The sequence below is a fragment of the Sphaerodactylus townsendi genome, linkage group LG16, assembly GCF_021028975.2.
Source record: "Sphaerodactylus townsendi isolate TG3544 linkage group LG16, MPM_Stown_v2.3, whole genome shotgun sequence".
NCBI lineage: Eukaryota > Metazoa > Chordata > Lepidosauria > Squamata > Sphaerodactylidae > Sphaerodactylus > Sphaerodactylus townsendi.
Genome location: NC_059440.1, coordinates 25704546 through 25722956, shown reverse-complemented (window position 1 = coordinate 25722956; position 18411 = coordinate 25704546). Strand labels below are relative to the sequence as shown.

The following is an 18411-nucleotide window of genomic DNA, read 5'->3' as shown; positions in this document are numbered from 1 at the left end:
CCTGCTCTTTTGTGTAGTTAACTTTCTGTCTGGTTTTTTTTTTCATGGTTCACTGGAGGTTGCAAAATGTGTCCTTTGCAGAGATGAGATTCTCATCTTTGTGCGTGCTGTCCCTCTAAATGAGTTAGCTTTGATTTCCGTGTCGCTGGGCTATTGATCCCACTGATGTCGAGCGGGGAGGGGGTAATGAACTCTTGTTGCACAGTTTGGTCGGCGTAGATAATCAAAAAGTCTGGTGGCTTCCCTTCCCCCTCCTTTGTTGGGGAAATACCCCAACTTTACTCCCTGGGTGTCAAGTAGTAAACACAACCAGCCCTGAGTTGTGGGTAGGATCCGTCCAAAGGGATATGAATGTATCCAGCAAGCAACATATTGTATTCCCCTCATATTCTTGCCCTCTGTTCTTTATACGTATTGCCTCTTCACTTGGTTGTGATCCCCCATATCTGTGTTTCCACTATGGATCTGGTTTCTCATCTCACGATCTGTGATACATGACTGTTGCATCTACCCCTTTTTTCCTGATTGGATTCTTGTATGCGACACAGCATTTGGAGATGCATTTGGAGGCTCACCGCTTCTCATGTTGGACTCTCAGATTGGAGTATAGTTTTGGAGCCATTTATGTTGGTTCATTGCACACTGTTTGAATATCAGTATTTGGGAGTGAACTTTGGTTAGCATACAGTTTATTTGTCCTGTAGCTTGGTATAATGCTTTTTGTTTTGTATATTTACCTTGTTTGTACTTCAGCATTTGGCTTTTATTTACTCATATTGAGGTGGCCAGTCTGTCTCTGGGCTATATCACTTTATACTCCTCCACTGAAAAGAAAGAAAGAAAAAGAAATCCCTGCACATAGAAAACTAGCTAGAACCCTTCTCGCTGAGATACTACTTTTCTGAAGGAGGGATAGGCTTTTTGTTTTGCATGGAGGAACATACCCAACAACTCCTATCTGAAACCTTTTAAACTAAAGAGCCAGCATGGTGTAGTGGCTAAGAGCAGGTGGATTCTAATCTGGAGAACCGGGTTTGATTCCCCACTCCTCCACCTGAGTTGGCAGAGGCTTATCTGGTGAACCAGATGTGTTTCTGAACTCCTGCATTCCAGCTGGGTGACCTTGGGCTAGTCACAGTTCTTCAGAACTCTCTCATCCCCACCTGCCTCACAAGGCGTCTGTTGTGGGGAGAGGAAGGGAATGGAGCTTGTAAGCCACCTAGAGTTTCCTTACAGAAGAGGAAGGTGGGGGTATGCATCCAAACTCCTCCTCCTCTGAGCTTCAGCCTAGAACAGTGATGGCGACCCTTTCCGAGACCGAGTGCCCAAACTGCAACCCAAAACTCACTTATTTATCGCAAAGTGCCAACATGGCAATTTAACCTGAATACTGAGGTTTTCCAGTATAGAAAAAAAAGCGGTTAGCTCCAAGGCACACGTTACTTGGGAGTGGTGGTAGTCGGTGGCTTTGCTTTGAAGCAACTGTGGAACGCTTTGAACAGGTGAATCACGACCCTAGGAGGGTTTACTCAGAAGCAACCCCATTGCCAGCAACCTAGCTTACTCCCAGGTAAAGGATCGTGCTTTAATTCTTCCCATGAAAATCAGTAGGGTTTAACAGAGCTTAACACTGCTTCCCCAAAACTAGGTCTTAGGTTTAATGCTAATAATCTCCCTGAAATAACTACACTATTATCACATGACGAACTCTGTGCACAGTAATGTTGCCTACTTGGCGAGGGCTCTGAGTGCCACCTCTGGCACCCGTGCCATAGGTTCGCCACCACTGGCCTAGAATGCAGCTTGGCTCTTGAGATGCCGAACAGACATCCTCTCAGGCCTGATAAACTGGGCATCCCCAATGTGGAAACAAGCATAACCCCACACAATCCCCTCCTTCATTTTCTGTAACGCATCCCTCAAGGGCATGGCTGTTTCCTTAGCACCAATAATAAAATTAATAGACTTCTTCAGTGTATTCCTGGGGGCTCCCAAACAATTACCCCAACCGATTTTTCTCCTCTGCTGGGTACCTTGGACTTTTGCAAACTCGTTTCTTGACAGCCCGGATCAAATGGGGGGGTAGTCTTGCCATTGGCAGATTGCCGGAGACCTGACGCCGCTCGGGAATGAAGCTGACTGGGAAAACCCAAATCAGTGTTTTGCGTTCCGCCATAGATAGCCCGATGAAGCTTGATGGGACTTGTTTTTTTTCTCCATTAGCCAGCCCCGTCTATTGAAAGTGACATTGATTGGCAGGAATTGGAATATCGATGGATGACTGGGCGGGGTGGGGAGAGGGGGTGGGGAGGAGGATATCATCTGCAGCCAGAAAACTGTCCAGCAGCATAATGGACGACTCCGGGACAGGAAGCATTACTTAGAAGATGCATTTTTAAAACCGTTTTATTTCCGTTTGTTTCAGATGAATAATGTGACCAGGGAACACTGCCTTGAAATTATCAATCAGTTTGAACCATGTCCGGAAAGCAAGCAACAAGGATCCCTTGGGATTGACGGTAAGTTTCCCCGTTTGCTTTTGCAGGCAAGAGTCAAGAAAGCGGCGAAACGCCAGGTGACGCAAGATGCTTTGACTGAATGTGCTCCAGCATCATCTTCTCCCAGGGATGCGCATCTTTTTGGCGCTCTTTCTGTTGTGATTGATTCGGCATTATTTATAGCAGAAGAGAAGAAAAAGAGTTCGGATTTATGCCCCCCCCCCTTTCTCTCCTGTAAGGAGACTCAAAGGGGGTCACAAACTCCTTTCCCTTCCTCTCCCCGCAACAGACACCTGGGGCTGAGAGGTGAGACTGAGAGTGTTCTGAGAGAACTGTGACTAGCCTGAAGTCATCCAGTCCTACTCCCCCCCCCATCAGATTTGGACTGTGACCCATCTCTGCTTCGTAACATTCTCTGGATCACTCTTGTGCCTTGATAGCCCAAGGTCCTAGCTGCTTTAGCTGCCAGGGCCAGCATGGGGTGTTCTGCCGTAAGGCACTTGCTGTGGGCCCCACAACCAACTGATATACCCCCCTGGACTTCCTGCCTCTTCCCTGAGTTGTTACTCTCTGCTTACCTGCTTCCTTGAAACAAAGGAACAGCAGATGCTAGCTACCTGGGAGCAGCAGTGGCGTAGTGGCTAAGAGCTGTGGCTAAGAGCAGGTGCAGTCTGATCTGGAGGAACCGGGTTTGATTCCCAGCTCTGCCGCTTGAGTTGTGGAGGCTTATCTGGGGAATTCAGATTAGCCTGTACACTCCCACACATGCCAGCTGGGTGACCTTGGGCTAGTCACAGCTTTTCGGAGCTCTCTCAGCCCCACCCACCTCACAGGGTTTTGTTGTCAGGGGGGAAGGGCAAGGAGGTTGTAAGCCCCTTTGAGTCTCCTGCAGGAGAGGAAGGGGGGGGGATATAAATCCAAACTCCTCCTCCTCCTCCCAACTCTCCAACTCTTCCTCTCTCTCTCCTCCCTCCCCTCCCTCCTCCCTCTTCTTCTTCTTCTTCTTCTTCTTCTTCTTCTTCTTCTTCTCTTCTCTCTCTCTTCTTCTTCTTCTTCTTCTTCTTCTTCTTCTTCTTCTTCTTCTTCTTCTTCTTCTTCTTCCATCTTTCCTTTTGTGTCCTGACTGCAGTGGGGGATTCAGTCCAGAGGGAGAGAGCATCTGCAAAGAGGTGGGTTCAACTGGGGAGGGGACCCCAGTGCGGACATCTGGCCAGCTACCCCCCCCCCCCCAACATCTAGCCAACACTGCTCCCAGTCTGGTGCCTGAATCTCCAGCAACGGTACGCGAAGTGTTCATTAGCCTAGGAAGAGCTCTCTCTTAATAGCTCCCGAGTCTATGCGACAAGCTCGCTAACTCTAAGCCATCAGCAGAATCCTGAGCGGCGAATTTCTCTTCCTTCTTTCCAGCCGCAGGGCAACGTTAACAGCGTTCACTTAATGAGTTGTGGCAACTTTTTAAAGCATTCAACTTCGGCACTTCTAAACGAATAGCAGAGCTTGTTCGCAGGACGCCCCATTAGCAAAGGGGCAGTCGTCCCTCCCGGCATGGAAGAAGTGGATAATTTGTCGGGCCCAGTCCTGCTTAGTATATGAACATGTGAAGTGCCCTATTAATATTTAATCCACCTGGTTTCATTTGGCTGCCTTCCTCCTGTGCTTCTTCAAATTAGGTTGAGTTTGTTAGAGCACATCTGATGGCTGTGCAGGTTTTAGCATGCTCTCTCAGTGCTGCAGGGTCACATCATTGACTTCTTGATTGAGAGCCGGGATGTTGAAGTGGTTAGGAGTGGTGGACTCTAATCTGGAGAACCTGGTTTGATTCTCCACTCCTCCACATGAGCAGTGGACTGGATTTGAACTGGACTTGTTTCTCTGCTCCTCCACATGAAGCCTGCTGGGTGACCTTGGGCCAGTCACAGTCCTCTCAGAACTCTCTCAGCCACACTTACCTTGCAAAGTGTCTGTTGCTGGGAGAGGAAAGGAAAGGAGTTTGTAAGCTGCCTCGAGACTCCTTACAGGAAAGAAAGGTCCTGTATAAATCCAAACTCCTCCTCTTCTTCTAGAATAAGGGATGTTAGGAATAGTGGAGGAATGGGGATTGATTCATTGATTGTTCCTGTGGCTCCCAGGAATTTAAATAGCAAACAAGGGACCACAAGACCTGTTGGGGAGGCCCACTCTCCTCGAAGAAGAAGAAGGAGGAGGAGGAGGAGGAGGAGGACGAGGACGAGGAGGACGAGGAGGAGGAGGATTTATATCCCCCTTTCTCTCCTGTAGGAGGCTCAAGGGGGCTTACAATCTCCTCACCCTTCACCCAGTAAGGTAGGTGGGACAGAGAGAGCTCAGAAGAACTGTGACTAGCCCAAGGTGACCCAGCTGGCATGTGTTGGAGTGCACAAGCTAATCTGGTTCCCCAGATAAGCCTCCACAGCTCAAACGGCAGAGTGGGGAATCAAAGCTGGTTTCTCCAGATTAGAATGCACCTGCTCCTAACCACTACGCCACTGTTGCTCCTAGCTAGCCTCTTAACTCTTTGGGCCCCCACCATCACCGCCCCTGGACCTGGCCTGGCTCCCAGCCTTCCTGCCACTCTCGTGATTCCTAAATATCTTTTGTCTCCTTTTAATGGCATCCGTGGCACTGTTAAAAAGGTACCCTCGATGTGAGTGTGCACACAGTTGAATCAAGTTTTTTTTATTTAGTGTGGCACTCCGCTCTAGAACCATCACAGCTCTGTGCCTGAGAATGAACTGAACAAAGGCTGTGCCGACAGTTGCACACAATCCAATTTGGGAATTATTTTTGGACATCCTCGTGGTTGAACCGGAACCGAGAAGCAATAGAATGCAGTGCAGAAAAAATTCCAGTGTAACAGATTGAATCGATTTGCCCTGATATTAATATTTTCTGAGGCTTTCTTCCTGCGATCACAGAGAAAGTGCTGGTTTTCGTAAGACAGATTCGCATATTGGCCAAGGCAGCCGTGACAGTTGCAAGACAACCCCCGTGTTGTGGGAACTGCATTAAGCTCCCTGTGTGGAAAAAAAAAACCCTCTTATCCTAAATCTGAAAAAAGAACCAGCGATAGATTCAGAAATGCATGCGAACAATTGATGTTTATGACAGAACAAATATCGCTGAGCCTTCGCAAATTGACCTTTCTTTAATGATGTGTTCTGAAATGTGAACAATGTGTCAACCCATCCACAGCATATTTTTTCACACCCACACCCCCCCAGCAAATGTCCACCTTTTCCCAAAAGCTGCCATTTCATCAACTGCATTCTTCAGACTGTCAATTTTGTGCAACTGGATTAAGTTAGAGGCAGACAGAAAAATGATCACGCGTGCCTTGTGTTGCACTGATAAGGCGGGAGGGAGGGGGAGAATCTAGCGACGATTCAAAGCTAGCCAACCCCCGCGAATGTGTTTTGACCAAGAAAACATGCCAACCTTCCACTCTTCCATGAGTAGCATTACACTATACTGCTTCTTTGCTCTGAAACTCCTTATTCATACTGACTAGATTTTTACAAGTGGGCTAATAAATGTACCTGGGGTGTTGTTTCTTTGCCCCATTACATCCTTTGAAGGAGCAGCAGTGGCGTAGTGGTTAAGAGCAGGTGCATTCTAATCTGGAGGACCTGGGTTTGATTCCCTGCTCTGCCACTTGAACTGTGGAGGCTTATCTGGGGAATTCAGATTAGCATGTGCGCACCAACACACGCCAGCCGGGTGACCTTGGGCTAGTCACAGCTTTGCGGAGCTCTTTCAGCCCCACCCACCTCACAGGGTGTTTGTTGTGAGGGGGGAAGGGAAAGGAGATTGAAAGCCCCTTTGAGTCTCCTACAGGAGAGAAAGGGGGGATATAAATCCAAACTCCTCCCCCTCCTCCTTCTCCTCCTCCTCCTCCTCCTCCTCCTCCTCTTCTTCTTCTTCTTCTTCTTCTTCTTCTTCTTCTTCTTCTTCTTCTCACAAGTCACTTAGAATGTTTCCAGAACATTTTGGATTGCTCCCCCCCCCCCTTATTTACCATATTGTTTGTCTGCACTCACCTTTTGCAAAAGTTTCATGGCCACCATGAGGTTTATTTTAAAATTTCTTTGCTTATTCTTTGACACAGTGCTTCATTGTTGCAACCAAAACAACAAACCACAAACACAAACACACTTGGTTCTTCACCCCAAAAGAACCACATAAGTTGTAGTAAAGTTTGGTAGTTGGGAGAAAGTCTTCAAAACGTTGCTCAGTTGGAGTGGAACAATACGAAGCAAAGTATGATTGTGGTTTCAGACCAATTGTTTCCTTTGCTATGCAGTCCTAATTGGAGCTTTGAAATTGTTTAACAGGGTTTATCGTTATTATTTTGATTGTGTTTTTATAGTGCTCTGTTTACATTGCAAGCTGCCTTGAGAAAGATGCCTAATAAGTGTTCTAAATAATTAATACACACAAGTTTATGCAAATGCATGCAGTTAATCAGCTGTTCAGAGAAGGGGGGGGATCCCAAACCATTGCATTCATTTTACAGTAACTGCGAAGCCTTTTTGTCTTTTGCAAACATTATATTATATACCTTAAAAAGACTTCAGATAGTCAAGATAGCAGTACACTTCAGGCCCCGTTGCTAGGAAGTCTATAGCAACAGCGTTGAGAAAGCTGTCACAGCCCAAGAACAGACACAAAGTCAAACAGCCCAGTGCTGGTGGGGAGGATTAGGAAATATCTAGCCCAGAGTAGCTGAGAGTTGAAAGACGCGGATCACCCAGCTGAAAAATCAAAGCCGATAGCCAATCATTAGGCTAGCTGAGAGAAGGTTTAAAATGCGCTGGCTGGGTTTTGGTGTGGGTAGGAGGAACTTCACGAGGCGGAACCGCAAGAAGCATTGTAGTGGATCACCCTAGGAGCTACAATTCTGGGCTGCATCGATAGGAGCATAGTGTCTAAATGGAGGGATGTAATTGTACCTCTCTATTCTGCATTGGTTAGACCTCACCTTGAATATTGTGTACAGTTCTGGGTACTGCAATTCAAGAAGGATATTGACAAGCTGGAAGGGGTCCAAAAGAGGGCAACCGAAATGGTCAAAGGTCTGGAATCCGTGCCCTTCGAGGAAAGACTTAGGGAGTACATTTAGTTTGGTGAAGAGAAGATTAAGAAATGACATGATAGCCATGCTTAGATATTTGAAGGAATGTCATGTCGGTGAGGGAGCAAGCTTGTTTTCTGCTGCTCCAGAGACTAGGACCAGGAGTAATGAATTCAAGGTGAAGGAAAAGAGATGCCACCTAAACATCAGGAAAAACTTCTTGACAGTAAGGGTTGTTCGATAGTGGAATGCACTACCTCGGGGTGTGGTGGAGTTTTCTTCTTTGGAGGTTTTTAAAGAGAAGCTGGATGGCCATCTGGCAGGAGTGCTTTGATTGTGTGTTCCTGCATGGCAGAGGGTTAGACCTGATGGCCTTTGGGGTCTCTTCCAACTCTATGATTCTATGCTGCTTGAAAGACTGCCCATGGAAAATTTTAGTAGGAATCCTCATTGAAAAGGAGGGTGCCAAAGTGAACAGAGTCAAGTCTTCCTTCCAGGGGGGCTACGACGAGTAACCTTATATTGGGTGGGCTCAAATTCTGTATCTCTTGCACACTCCCCTTGATATAGCTTGACTTCCTTCTGGAAGCTGGTCAGACCTGTATTTGAATCAGGAGACCTGAATAACTACGATTTCTACCCATCTTTGCAATCCAGTAAACTGTGACCATGTGACAACCTTTGCGATGAACACTTCCAATACACTCAAGGTGTTGCTTCTTTTAAACTGCAAAGAAATAATCAGTGTGCGTGTTCGACATGAAAGAAAACAACACCTCTGAGTTTCCAGTTTATGAAGCCTTCTGCACCCAGAGCTTTGGTTTTCGTCTTACACAAATCAAAGCAGACTAGTGGATGAATCAGTCAGTTCAAACTCTGATGATTGGCACATCTGTATTTCTGTAATCCAGAGGTGAGTCTTAGGACTGTTAGCTTGGACTGAAAGCACTGATACTCAGCCTACACGACCTTCTCCCCGCAGGGTTCACCAACTATATGCGCAGCCCAACTGGGGATATTTTCAACCCGGAGCACCACCAAGTCAACCAAGACATGACTCATCCTCTGAGTCAATACTTCATCACCTCTTCTCATAACACCTACCTCATGGGCGACCAGCTGATGTCTCAGTCGAGAGTTGACATGTACGCCTGGGTCCTACAGTCCGGATGCCGATGTGTGGAAGGTAAGGGCAAAATTCTAATTGAACCAAACTATAGGAATGGTTTACCGTGCCATTCAGTTTTGCTATCAGCAATCCTTGAGTGTGTTTGGAAACATATTCCTTCAGATTAGAGTTCATCTGATTAAAAGACTCTTTAATCAGGTGATCGCCCTTCTTCTCTGCAGTGCTTAGCAATCCTGTACCTCCACAGTTTGCCACCGGGAGCCTTCTCGGATAAAGGAGTTGAATAAGAGGAAGAGTTTGGATTTATACCCTGCCATTCTCTCCTATAAGGAGACTCGAGGTGGCTTACAAACTCCTTTTCCCTTCATCCCCCCACAGAAGTTACCTTGTGAGATCGGTGGGGCTACGAAAGTTCTGAGAGCACTGTGACTAGCCCATGGTCACCCAGCAGGCTTCATGTATAGGAGTGGGGAAGCAAATCCAGTTCACCAGATAAGAGTCTGCCGCTCATTTGGAGGTGTGAGGGATCAAACCCCATCACTCTCAACCACCTCACTAAGCTGGCTATCTCTTGGAAGGACTATACATGCTGGGCTAACCTGGATTCCAGCAGTACGCTTCTGACCAGAGGAAGATGTCTGAGCATCAGGGCCCACTGCACACAACATTTATCCAAGCAAAAGATAGAATGCAGCAGGTAGGAAAGTACACAACGATGATCTAAATCAGAGACCACAGCGTGGTGCCTACCAACACTTTTCTTGGTCCCCACAAGTGTCTCTAGAAAGTGGGTGGGGCCAAATGGGGGTTCTGCCTAGCAGGGCTTCTGATTGGCCATTAGAGCTCTGATCAAAATAATAGTGTTAGATTATTCCCTCTCCAACTCTTTCCCGTTCCTTGTTCTTTATACCGTCTGCTAATCATCGCAGAATTCATGTTTCTTATACCTGTTTCCAGAGTGCTATCGCTGATCTTTAACTTGTGATTCTTTATTGTGGTTGGTATAGCTGCCCTAGAGCCTCTCAGGGATTGGTGTCTAGTAGTAAATTCAATAGATAGATGGATGGATGGATGGATGGATGGATGGATGGATGGATGGATGGATGGATGGATGGATGGATGGATGGATGGATGGATGGATGGATGGATGGATGGATGGATGGATGGATGGATGGATGGATGGATGGATGGATGGATGGATGGATGGATGGATGGATGGATGGATGGATGGATGGATGGATGGATGGATGGATGGATGGATGGATGGATGGATGGATGGATGGATGGATGGATGGATGGATGGATGGAATTACTTCTCTGTTCCCCTGCAGTTGGACTTCCTGCGAGTGTGGCCGTCCACCTGTGAAAGCCATTTTGTAGTTGCACCCATTAATATGTGTCCGATTCCTAAGATGTCGGCAGGTTCAACAAAGTTGGGACCCCCGTCTCAATGTTCCTTCTCTCTCTCAATGTTCCTTCTCTCTCTCTCTTTCTTGGCAGTTGACTGTTGGGATGGGCCAGACGGAGAACCGATCGTCCACCACGGCTACACACTGACCTCCAAGATCCTCTTTAAAGATGTGATTGAAACCATCAACAAATATGCCTTCATCAAAAGCGAGTACGTATTGGCCTGGCTTTCGCAGTGTGAAGTAAATACGTTCTCATGAGAATATGTTCTCATTCCTGGGTCATTAGCAGCATGCTGTTTATCAAGGTCAGTATTTATGGTTGCCAACCTCCAGGTAATGGCTAGATATCTCCTGGATTTACTAAAGATCTCCAGACGACAGAGATCAGTGCCTCTGGAGAAAATGGCCGCTTTGGAAGGTGGGCTGAATAGCACTGTGCCATGCTGAAGTCTCTCCCCTCCCCAAACTCCACCCTCTCCAGGCTTCATGCTCGAAATCGCCAGGTATTTGCCAACCCAAAGTTGCAACCCTACCAGTATTGTCCACTCAGATCGGCAGCAGGTCCTTCAGGGTCTCAGGCAGAAGAGTATCCTCCTAAGCAGCTGACTTCCATGGACTTGAAAGGTGACCGTCATCCTTTGTGCAAGCACCGGGGCATTCTTGATCCTCAGGGTGACATCTAATCTCAACATTAACTGGGCAGACTGTGTTGATGGGATAGTTTGCCACTGCCTTCCACAGCTGTCTACACTTTACTGCCAGCAAGCTGGATACTCATTTTACCACCCTCAGAAGGATGGAAGCCTGAATCAACCTCGAGCTGGCTACCTGAAACTGACTTCCCTTGGGATTGAACTCAGGTCATGAGCAGAGCTTGGACTGCTGTACTGAAGCTTGTCGCTTTGTGCCACGAGCTGGCTCAGACAGTTGCAGCAACTGCCCTTTTACTGCATGGATGGCGTTCAGGTTCCCTTCCCCTATTTTAACCTTCCTTCTGGTTTGTTTGTGGGCCTTGTAGTTGCCTATCAATTACTCAAGATCTTTATTGCACCAGTCATAAGCCCTAGCAAATAACTGAGCCCATTAGCAAAATTAAAACAATAAAAGAATACACACTCTTTGTTTAATTTATATGACAGTTAACTTTTGCAGCTGTGTAAGCAAAATTAGCTTTATGGTGTAGGAATGAATCTTTTTCTTCCAAAAGCAGTATTTTTGTCCAACACTGCAGTTGCTTAATTTGTTCAGGAGAGACACAGACTACTTTCCTCTTTGGGGGGTGGGGGGCAGGGTCAAAAGTAAAGTGGCAGATTTTGCATTTCCCAGAACCACTAACACCGAAATTCTTGGTTGGGAAATTGCTGAACCCCTTGACTTTGAAGCACCTTTCTTATCTAAACAATATGTATCCCACCGTCTGAAGAAAAAAATCCTGGAAATACAGCACTCATGCAGTTGTCTTCTGCAAAAAGGACAAGTCAGAGCAAAATGGAAAGAATTTGACTCGGAAATCATAGCATGCACCAGACCAAAACCCATAAAATCACAAGCAGTTATATTGCCTGCTACGGAATATCTAAATACATAAGCAGGCAGGGATTCGTTGAGTTACATCTAGAGGGCTAAGAAGTCCCAAATCAACCCCAGATGCAATGTAGATGCCTACTGGATTGGGTCAGGTCAGTGTGGATCACAACCGGCAATCTATTAAACCCCCCGCAGGGATCTACCTTTAGTGGCTCCGGTGGCTCATCTTGGATCCACTTCCCTTTGGAACTGCGTTGTTGAGCTCCGAGCCGAACGGAGCGCTTCAAACACCTAAGCTTACAGAATCCAAAAATAGATCCCCAAACCCGAAGGAAAACCCGGAGGCTGATTGATTTGACTTATGAGGCCTATCCTTTTACAGCACGCTGCCAAAGTGGTTAGTCCTGGTTAATGAATCTCCTACTGGCAGGAGGCCATTGCTTTCTCCGTGTGTGGTTTGTATTCTAAATATGTTCGACAGCAGAAGTTTGACACAACCCAAGCAAAAATTATCTTGCCAAAACACACAATCTGGGCTCTGTGGTTGTGTATGTGTGTGTACTCCATGATTCTTCCAGAGGGTGGGGGGGTAGGCATAACATACAGTATTGGGCCTCTTCTCACTAGGTTTTTAACCCTTCTGCTGGCAAATGTGTGGGCAATAACCGTGGGATACTTAGAAACGAAGCATGGTTTAATTACTTTATTTGTTTACCCCCCCGCCCGTGCCTTTCCATCAAGGAATTCAGCACAGCGCCTGTGGCTTCCTGTTTAAACCACATGCTCCTACAACTGCAATCTCATCCAAACCCTGTGAGTTGATCACTGGCCAAAAGGGACTGACAAGTCTGTGGCAGAGTTGGGATTTAAATGCAAGTCTTGGCTATAGCCACTGCACCATCCTGCCTCCCAGGATGCACCAAATCCTGCACCATATATAGGCTGTAACCACTGCACCAAATCCTGCCTATTTAACTCATTTTCCCTCTCCATAACAATACACTGTATTGTGCTGTTGTTCTCTATATTGTGTTGTTGTTCTCTTGACAACAGTCCAGGGTGGTGGTAGTGGTGGTGTTAAATGTGATCAAGTCACAACTGACTTACGGTGACCCCTTCAGGGGTTTTCAAGATAAGAGATAAGCAGAGGTGGTTTGCCATCTTTTTCATAGCTATCCTGGATGACCTCCTATCTAAATACTAACCAGGACTGACCCTACTTAGCTTCCAAAATCTGGCAAGATTGGGCTAGCCTGGACCATCCAAATCAGGACAGTATGGAAGGAGAGAAGTACAGTTTGGATTTAAACTCCACCTTTCTTTCCTGTAAGGAGACTCGAGGTGGCTTACAAGCTCCTTTCCCTTCCTCTCCCCACAACAGACACTTTATGAGATAGGAGGGGCTGAGAGAGTTCAGAGAGAACTGTGACTGGCTCAAGGTCACACAACAGCCTTCATATGAAGGAGTGTGGAAACAAACCGGTTCACCAAATTAGAGTCCATTGCTCATGTGGAAGAGCGGCGAATCAAACCCAGTTCTCCAAATTAGAGTCTATTGCTCTTAGCCCGACACCATGCTGGCTCTCCAAAATGGCCCAATATGGTGGGTATTACCGCTGTACTGCAGAGCCTAAAGTTGGCTTGGCCAGTGATCCTGGGCCTCAATATCCCTTGCTGCAGAGTGGAATGCAGGACTGGTTGAACAGCGACTGTTATGCCTCATGGCCAAACGGCTGACTAGGAAGCGCGGCTCTCCCTGTCTAACAAAACCCTTGTAAAACAAATTGCACCATTTCCTTCAGCCTGCATAATTTACCAGAAATCCTGCCTTTCCTGGGCACCGCAACAGTAACCTTCTTGATTGCGGACTCAACCCAGCTGCCCTGGTGGCCGAGCAGTAGTTTGTAGCATGACCCCATTTGCGTCTCGAGCACAAATAATTTACCCAGAGTCTTTGCGGAACCACGCTTGGGCAGGCGCCATGAGGCAAGCGGCAGAAACCAGCCATGGATAGCACTGAGCGCCCACCAATCTGTCTGCCCTTTCCCGCTTGGGTAGCTTGGCGACCCCAAGCTGCCCGCGCAGGGAAGAAATCGGGCAGTATTTGTAGCCGGTTCCCTGGTCTTATTCATGAGAGGCTTTATCGCAGGTGTTTATTGCCTGTGAAGATCCCAAGAGTTGCAAGAGCTTTTTTAACGTTTCGGCAATAAATACATAAATAAGTAGAAAAAGGAGGGGAGAGGGCGAAAGAGAACAAGCCGCAAAGCCCTGCCGGTCTCGTAAATGTGATAATTCAGGGGGTATCATCAAAGGTCTGCTCAGAACCTGCCAACGAGCGACAGATAGCTTCTGGCTTATGTGGTGTGCGAGTTTTGATAGTGAAAGGCATCGGCTGTAAAAGGGATGAAGCCAGCGTGTAGTTTGTGGGTATGATAAGCTGTCCGGGGGGAGTAGCTGAGCGGTAACTTCTGAAATAAAGCTGGAACTAAAAGCAGGGGGGAAATGGGAAAACGGGTGTCTTAAAGACACTGGACTTAAAGACCAGTGTTGCTGGGTTCCTGTCTTATTTTGCTATTGCTGACTAACACAGATTTATCTCAGGGAAAGAAAGCTTAAAAGTAGGCTAGGGTAAAGGGGTCACATATCCCCAGGTGATAAACATACTTTTTTTAACCTAAACAGGGGTTTGTAAGCCGCCTTGAGTCTCCTTACAGGAGAGCAAGACAAGATATAAATCCTGAACTCTCTTCTTTTCTTCTCTTCAGTACTGACAGAAGCCAGGAGCTGAATTTTATATCCGAGCTATGGGATTCCTGATTGACTGAGCCACCTTGATTGCCGTCAGCTCTGTCAGTCAGAGCAGTTAACTGAGATGCACACTTTTTTTGACAGACCAAGTTCGTGACTTCCCTGTCAATCAGCGAGCCAAAGCCAAGACCTCCCTGAATGTGCATTGTTAATTAATTGTCTGTGTCACTTCCCTCCATCTTCTAGATACCCTGTCATCTTGTCCATTGAGAACCACTGCAGCGTCGCCCAGCAGAAAAAGATGGCCCAGTATCTGACTGAAATTCTGGGGGACAAGCTGGACCTGTCTTCGGTGGTCAATGAGGATCCCACTCAATTGCCTTCCCCGGAGAGTCTGAAAGGGAAAATACTAGTCAAGGTAACAAAGACTTCCGTGGTTTACCATTTGTTAACTTACCAGCAACGTTGTAGACTTCTACAACATTGTAGACTTCTACAGGAGCAGCAGTGGCGTAGGAGGTTAAGAGCTCGTGTATCTAATCTGGAGGAACCGGGTTTGATTCCCAGCTCTGCCACCTGAGCTGTGGAGGCTTCTCTGGGGAATTCAGATTAGCCTGTACACTCCCACACATGCCAGCTGGGTGACCTTGGGCTAGTCACAGCTTCTCGGAGCTCTCTCAGCCCCACCTACCTCACAGGGTGTTTGTTGTGAGGGGGGAAGGGCAAGGAGAATGTAAGCCCCTTTGAGTCTCCTGCAGGAGAGAAAGGGGGGATATAAATCCAAACTCCTCCTCTTCTTCTTCTTCTTCTTCTTCTTCTTCTTCTTCTTCTTCTTCTTCTTCTTCTTCTTCTTCTTCTTCTTCTTCTTCTCTTCTTCTTCTCTTCTTCTTCTTCTTCTTCTTCTTCTTCTTCTTCTTCTTCTTCTTCTTCTTCTTCTTCTTCTTCTTCTTCTTCTTCTTCTTCTTCTTCTTCTTCTTCTTCTTCTTCTTCTTCTTCTTCTTCTTCTTCTTCTTCTTCTTCTTCTTCTTCTTCTTCTTCTTCTTCTTCGCCTCAATCCTGCTAGCTTGTTCAAATGCCACTACCCTAGAGTTATGGAAAAGAGATGCTCTCTCTCCCCCCACCCCCACCCCCACCCACCCCACCCCATCCCATCCCCAAACTCTCTACAAGCTTCTGATGTTTAGGTAGATGTACAAGAGCAGTGAGTGAGGTGCTGTTCATATGGAAAGTGTGACGCTCTGCAAGATACCAGACAAGAAGAAGAAGAAGAAGAAAAGTTTGGATTTATATCCCCCCCTTTCTCTCCTGTAGGAGACTCAAAGGGGCGTACAATCTCCTTGCCCTTCCCCCCTCACAACAAACACCCTGTGAGGTGGGTGGGGCTGAGAGAGCTCCGAGAAGCTGAGACTAGCCCAGCTGGAGTGTGTGGGAGTATACAGGCTAATCTGAATTCCTCAGATAAGCCTCCACAACTCAAGCGGCAGAGCTGGGAATCAAACCCGGTTCCTCCAGATCAGAGTGCGCCTGCTCTTAGCCACTGCTCTTAGCCACTACGCCACTGCTGCTCCTAGGACAAGGACAAAAGCTTTTTCCTGTAGGCCAGAAATGTTACATATGGCTGCTCCTGGTTCTCAACACTGGTGGGAGTTGGGTTTTGCAGCAACATCTGCTTGGTTCACCTTTGACATCAAAATCTGTGAAGCTGAGGAGTTGACAGGGAGTCTCCGGTGTGTCCTTGTCGATCTGTAAAAGGTTCGTGCTAAACTGTTGTCAGGAACAAGTCCAGGCAGTTGGACATTGATTAAGACCAGGAGGGTTCCCCCAAACTGAGTCCTGTGGAGGGGGACAAGGTCAGCTACTAGTCGCAGAAGTTGAAGCTGGAATAACTTCTGCATCCAGAAGGCACCGCCCACTTGACCAGGCAAGGACAGAAAGCCAGGTTGGCAGGATTTCTACCAGGCCTGGCTAACCCAGAAGCTTCATACTGTCTGCCAATTCAGTATGGGGGCCCTAGGCTGCCAGTACCCAGGGGGCACCCTTCTGGTCTTCCCTTCCCACCCTTCCAGCTTTGCGTCCCCACCTGATTGTGAATCCTTCCCCTTCTCGCAAACCCACCCCCCACTTACGCTCACTGCTGCCTGCCCCATATTTGTGCCCTCTCCTCACGCCACTGGCTGGTGTGTGTAGCTACGATGGCCAGCAAGGATGCCACCTCTCTTATACTTGCCACATGCTGTTCCCACCAGCTCTGGGAAACTGGGAGCGTGCGTTGCAGAGTGCTCGCAAGCAAAGAGGCAGAGAAAGAAGCCTGAAAGAAGCACGAAGGTTGTTTTTTTTAAATGAACTGTTTGAAAAATGGATTCGGCATAAAAGCCTGCCAAAGGAGTTGACTTTCAATGTCATTCCTTTGTAGGCGACAAGAGCACAGAACGGGCGGAGAATGAAATGTATGAACCACAAAAGCTTTTCAGTTGTATCTTACTTGTTCTGGGCTAATTCATCAAGGAGGTTCAGGGGAAATGTTTTTCAAATAAGAGCAAAACAAAAGGGCCTAAAAGGGGTAGATGCCTGAAGGGCAGCCTCATTGGCCATTGATATCCCATCAAGGGATCAGGGTGGCTGGCCACCTCCAGGCAGGGGACAGGGAAAAGCCAAGAGATGATGATGATGATGATGATGATGATGATGAAGAAGAAGAAGAAGAAGAAGAAGAAGAAGAAGAAGAAGAAGAAGAAGAAGAGGAAGAGGAGGAGGAGGAGGAGGAGGAGGAGGAGGAGGAGGAGAAGGAGAAGGAGAAGGAGAAGGAGAAGGAGAAGGAGAAGGAGGAGGGGGAGGAGTTTGGATTTATATCCCCCCTTTCTCTCCTGCAGGAGACTCAAAGGGGCTTACAATCTCCTTGCCCTTCCCCCCTCACAACAAACACCCTGTGAGGTAGGTGGGGCTGAGAGAGCTCCGAGAAGCTGTGACTAGCCCAAGGTCACCCAGCTGGCATGTGTGGGAGTGTACAGGTTAATCTGAATTCCCCAGATAAGCCTCCACAGCTCAGGCGGCAGAGTGGGGAATCAAATCCGGTTCCTCCAGATTAGATACACAAGCTCTTAACCTCCTACGCCACTGCTGAGAGGAAACCCTCTCAGGTGTAGGGTTGCCATTTGTCCCCCAAGAGAATAAACCTGGAGAATAAAGCTACTAAAAATATCTCCATTGGTTTTATCATAGAGTTATCACTTGGGGTTTTATCATAGAGTTTCTGGTGATTCCTAAAGACGATTGATGCTACTTCTGGGAAGTGATGTCACATTGAAGGTACCCCTTCCACCCATGTCCCTGTCCCCTGGCTCACTGTACACCTGCAGTTCTCTGCATGAAATTCTGATTTTTTAAAAAGAAAAAGAACAATGTGCCGCTTCTCCACTTTGGAAACATAGTGGGGTGACTGAGAAGTCGAAAATCCTGGTAGGAATTTAAACAAGGACAATTTTGGAGGCACCCACAGATTTGTACAAAAGCAGTTATTAAACTTGTAGGCATGATATACTGAGGAGAGTCATCAGGCCCTCTGACATTCTAAGTACATAAAATCTCCTTCGCTAGCACGACAGGCTATCTAGCTTTTTGGACAGCTTTAACCTAGGGCTCTTTTATTATAGCAGTTACCCCTTTCATGGCATGTAACAGTTTTTATAACCCACAAAGCTGAATCCTTCACAGCAGTGACCCTGGACTGAATATTCATCAGGCATAACTTTTTCACAGTCTTTCAGCGAAGCAAATTGGTTTCCTGGGCAAGTTCTGTCGGCTCTCCCTTTGAACGTTCCTGAGGATGAACGGACTTTGGTCAGGGATGATTTAGCTAATAAAAATCTGATCAGAGGACCAATTCAAACGGAGGACCAATTCAAAAATCTGGTCAGAGGACAAATTCAAATGGAGCAGCAGTGGCGTAGGAGGTTAAGAGCTCGTGTATCTAATCTGGAGAAACCGGGTTTGATTCCCAGCTCTGCCGCC

The 18411-nt window shown here is 47.1% G+C and overlaps 1 protein-coding gene across 9 annotated transcripts in view; it reads left to right on the top strand.

Moving 5' to 3' along the window:
- PLCH2 (phospholipase C eta 2) overlaps positions 1-18411 on the top strand; it is a 308320-nt gene that overhangs the window by 227263 nt on the left and 62646 nt on the right. For all 9 annotated transcript variants that reach the window (XM_048518901.1, XM_048518904.1, XM_048518902.1 and 6 more), the window contains 4 exons: positions 2426-2519; positions 8570-8773; positions 10217-10337; positions 14650-14821. In XM_048518901.1, coding sequence (XP_048374858.1) covers positions 2426-2519; positions 8570-8773; positions 10217-10337; positions 14650-14821 — 591 coding nt within the window. The remainder of the gene's footprint in view (positions 1-2425; positions 2520-8569; positions 8774-10216; positions 10338-14649; positions 14822-18411) is intronic.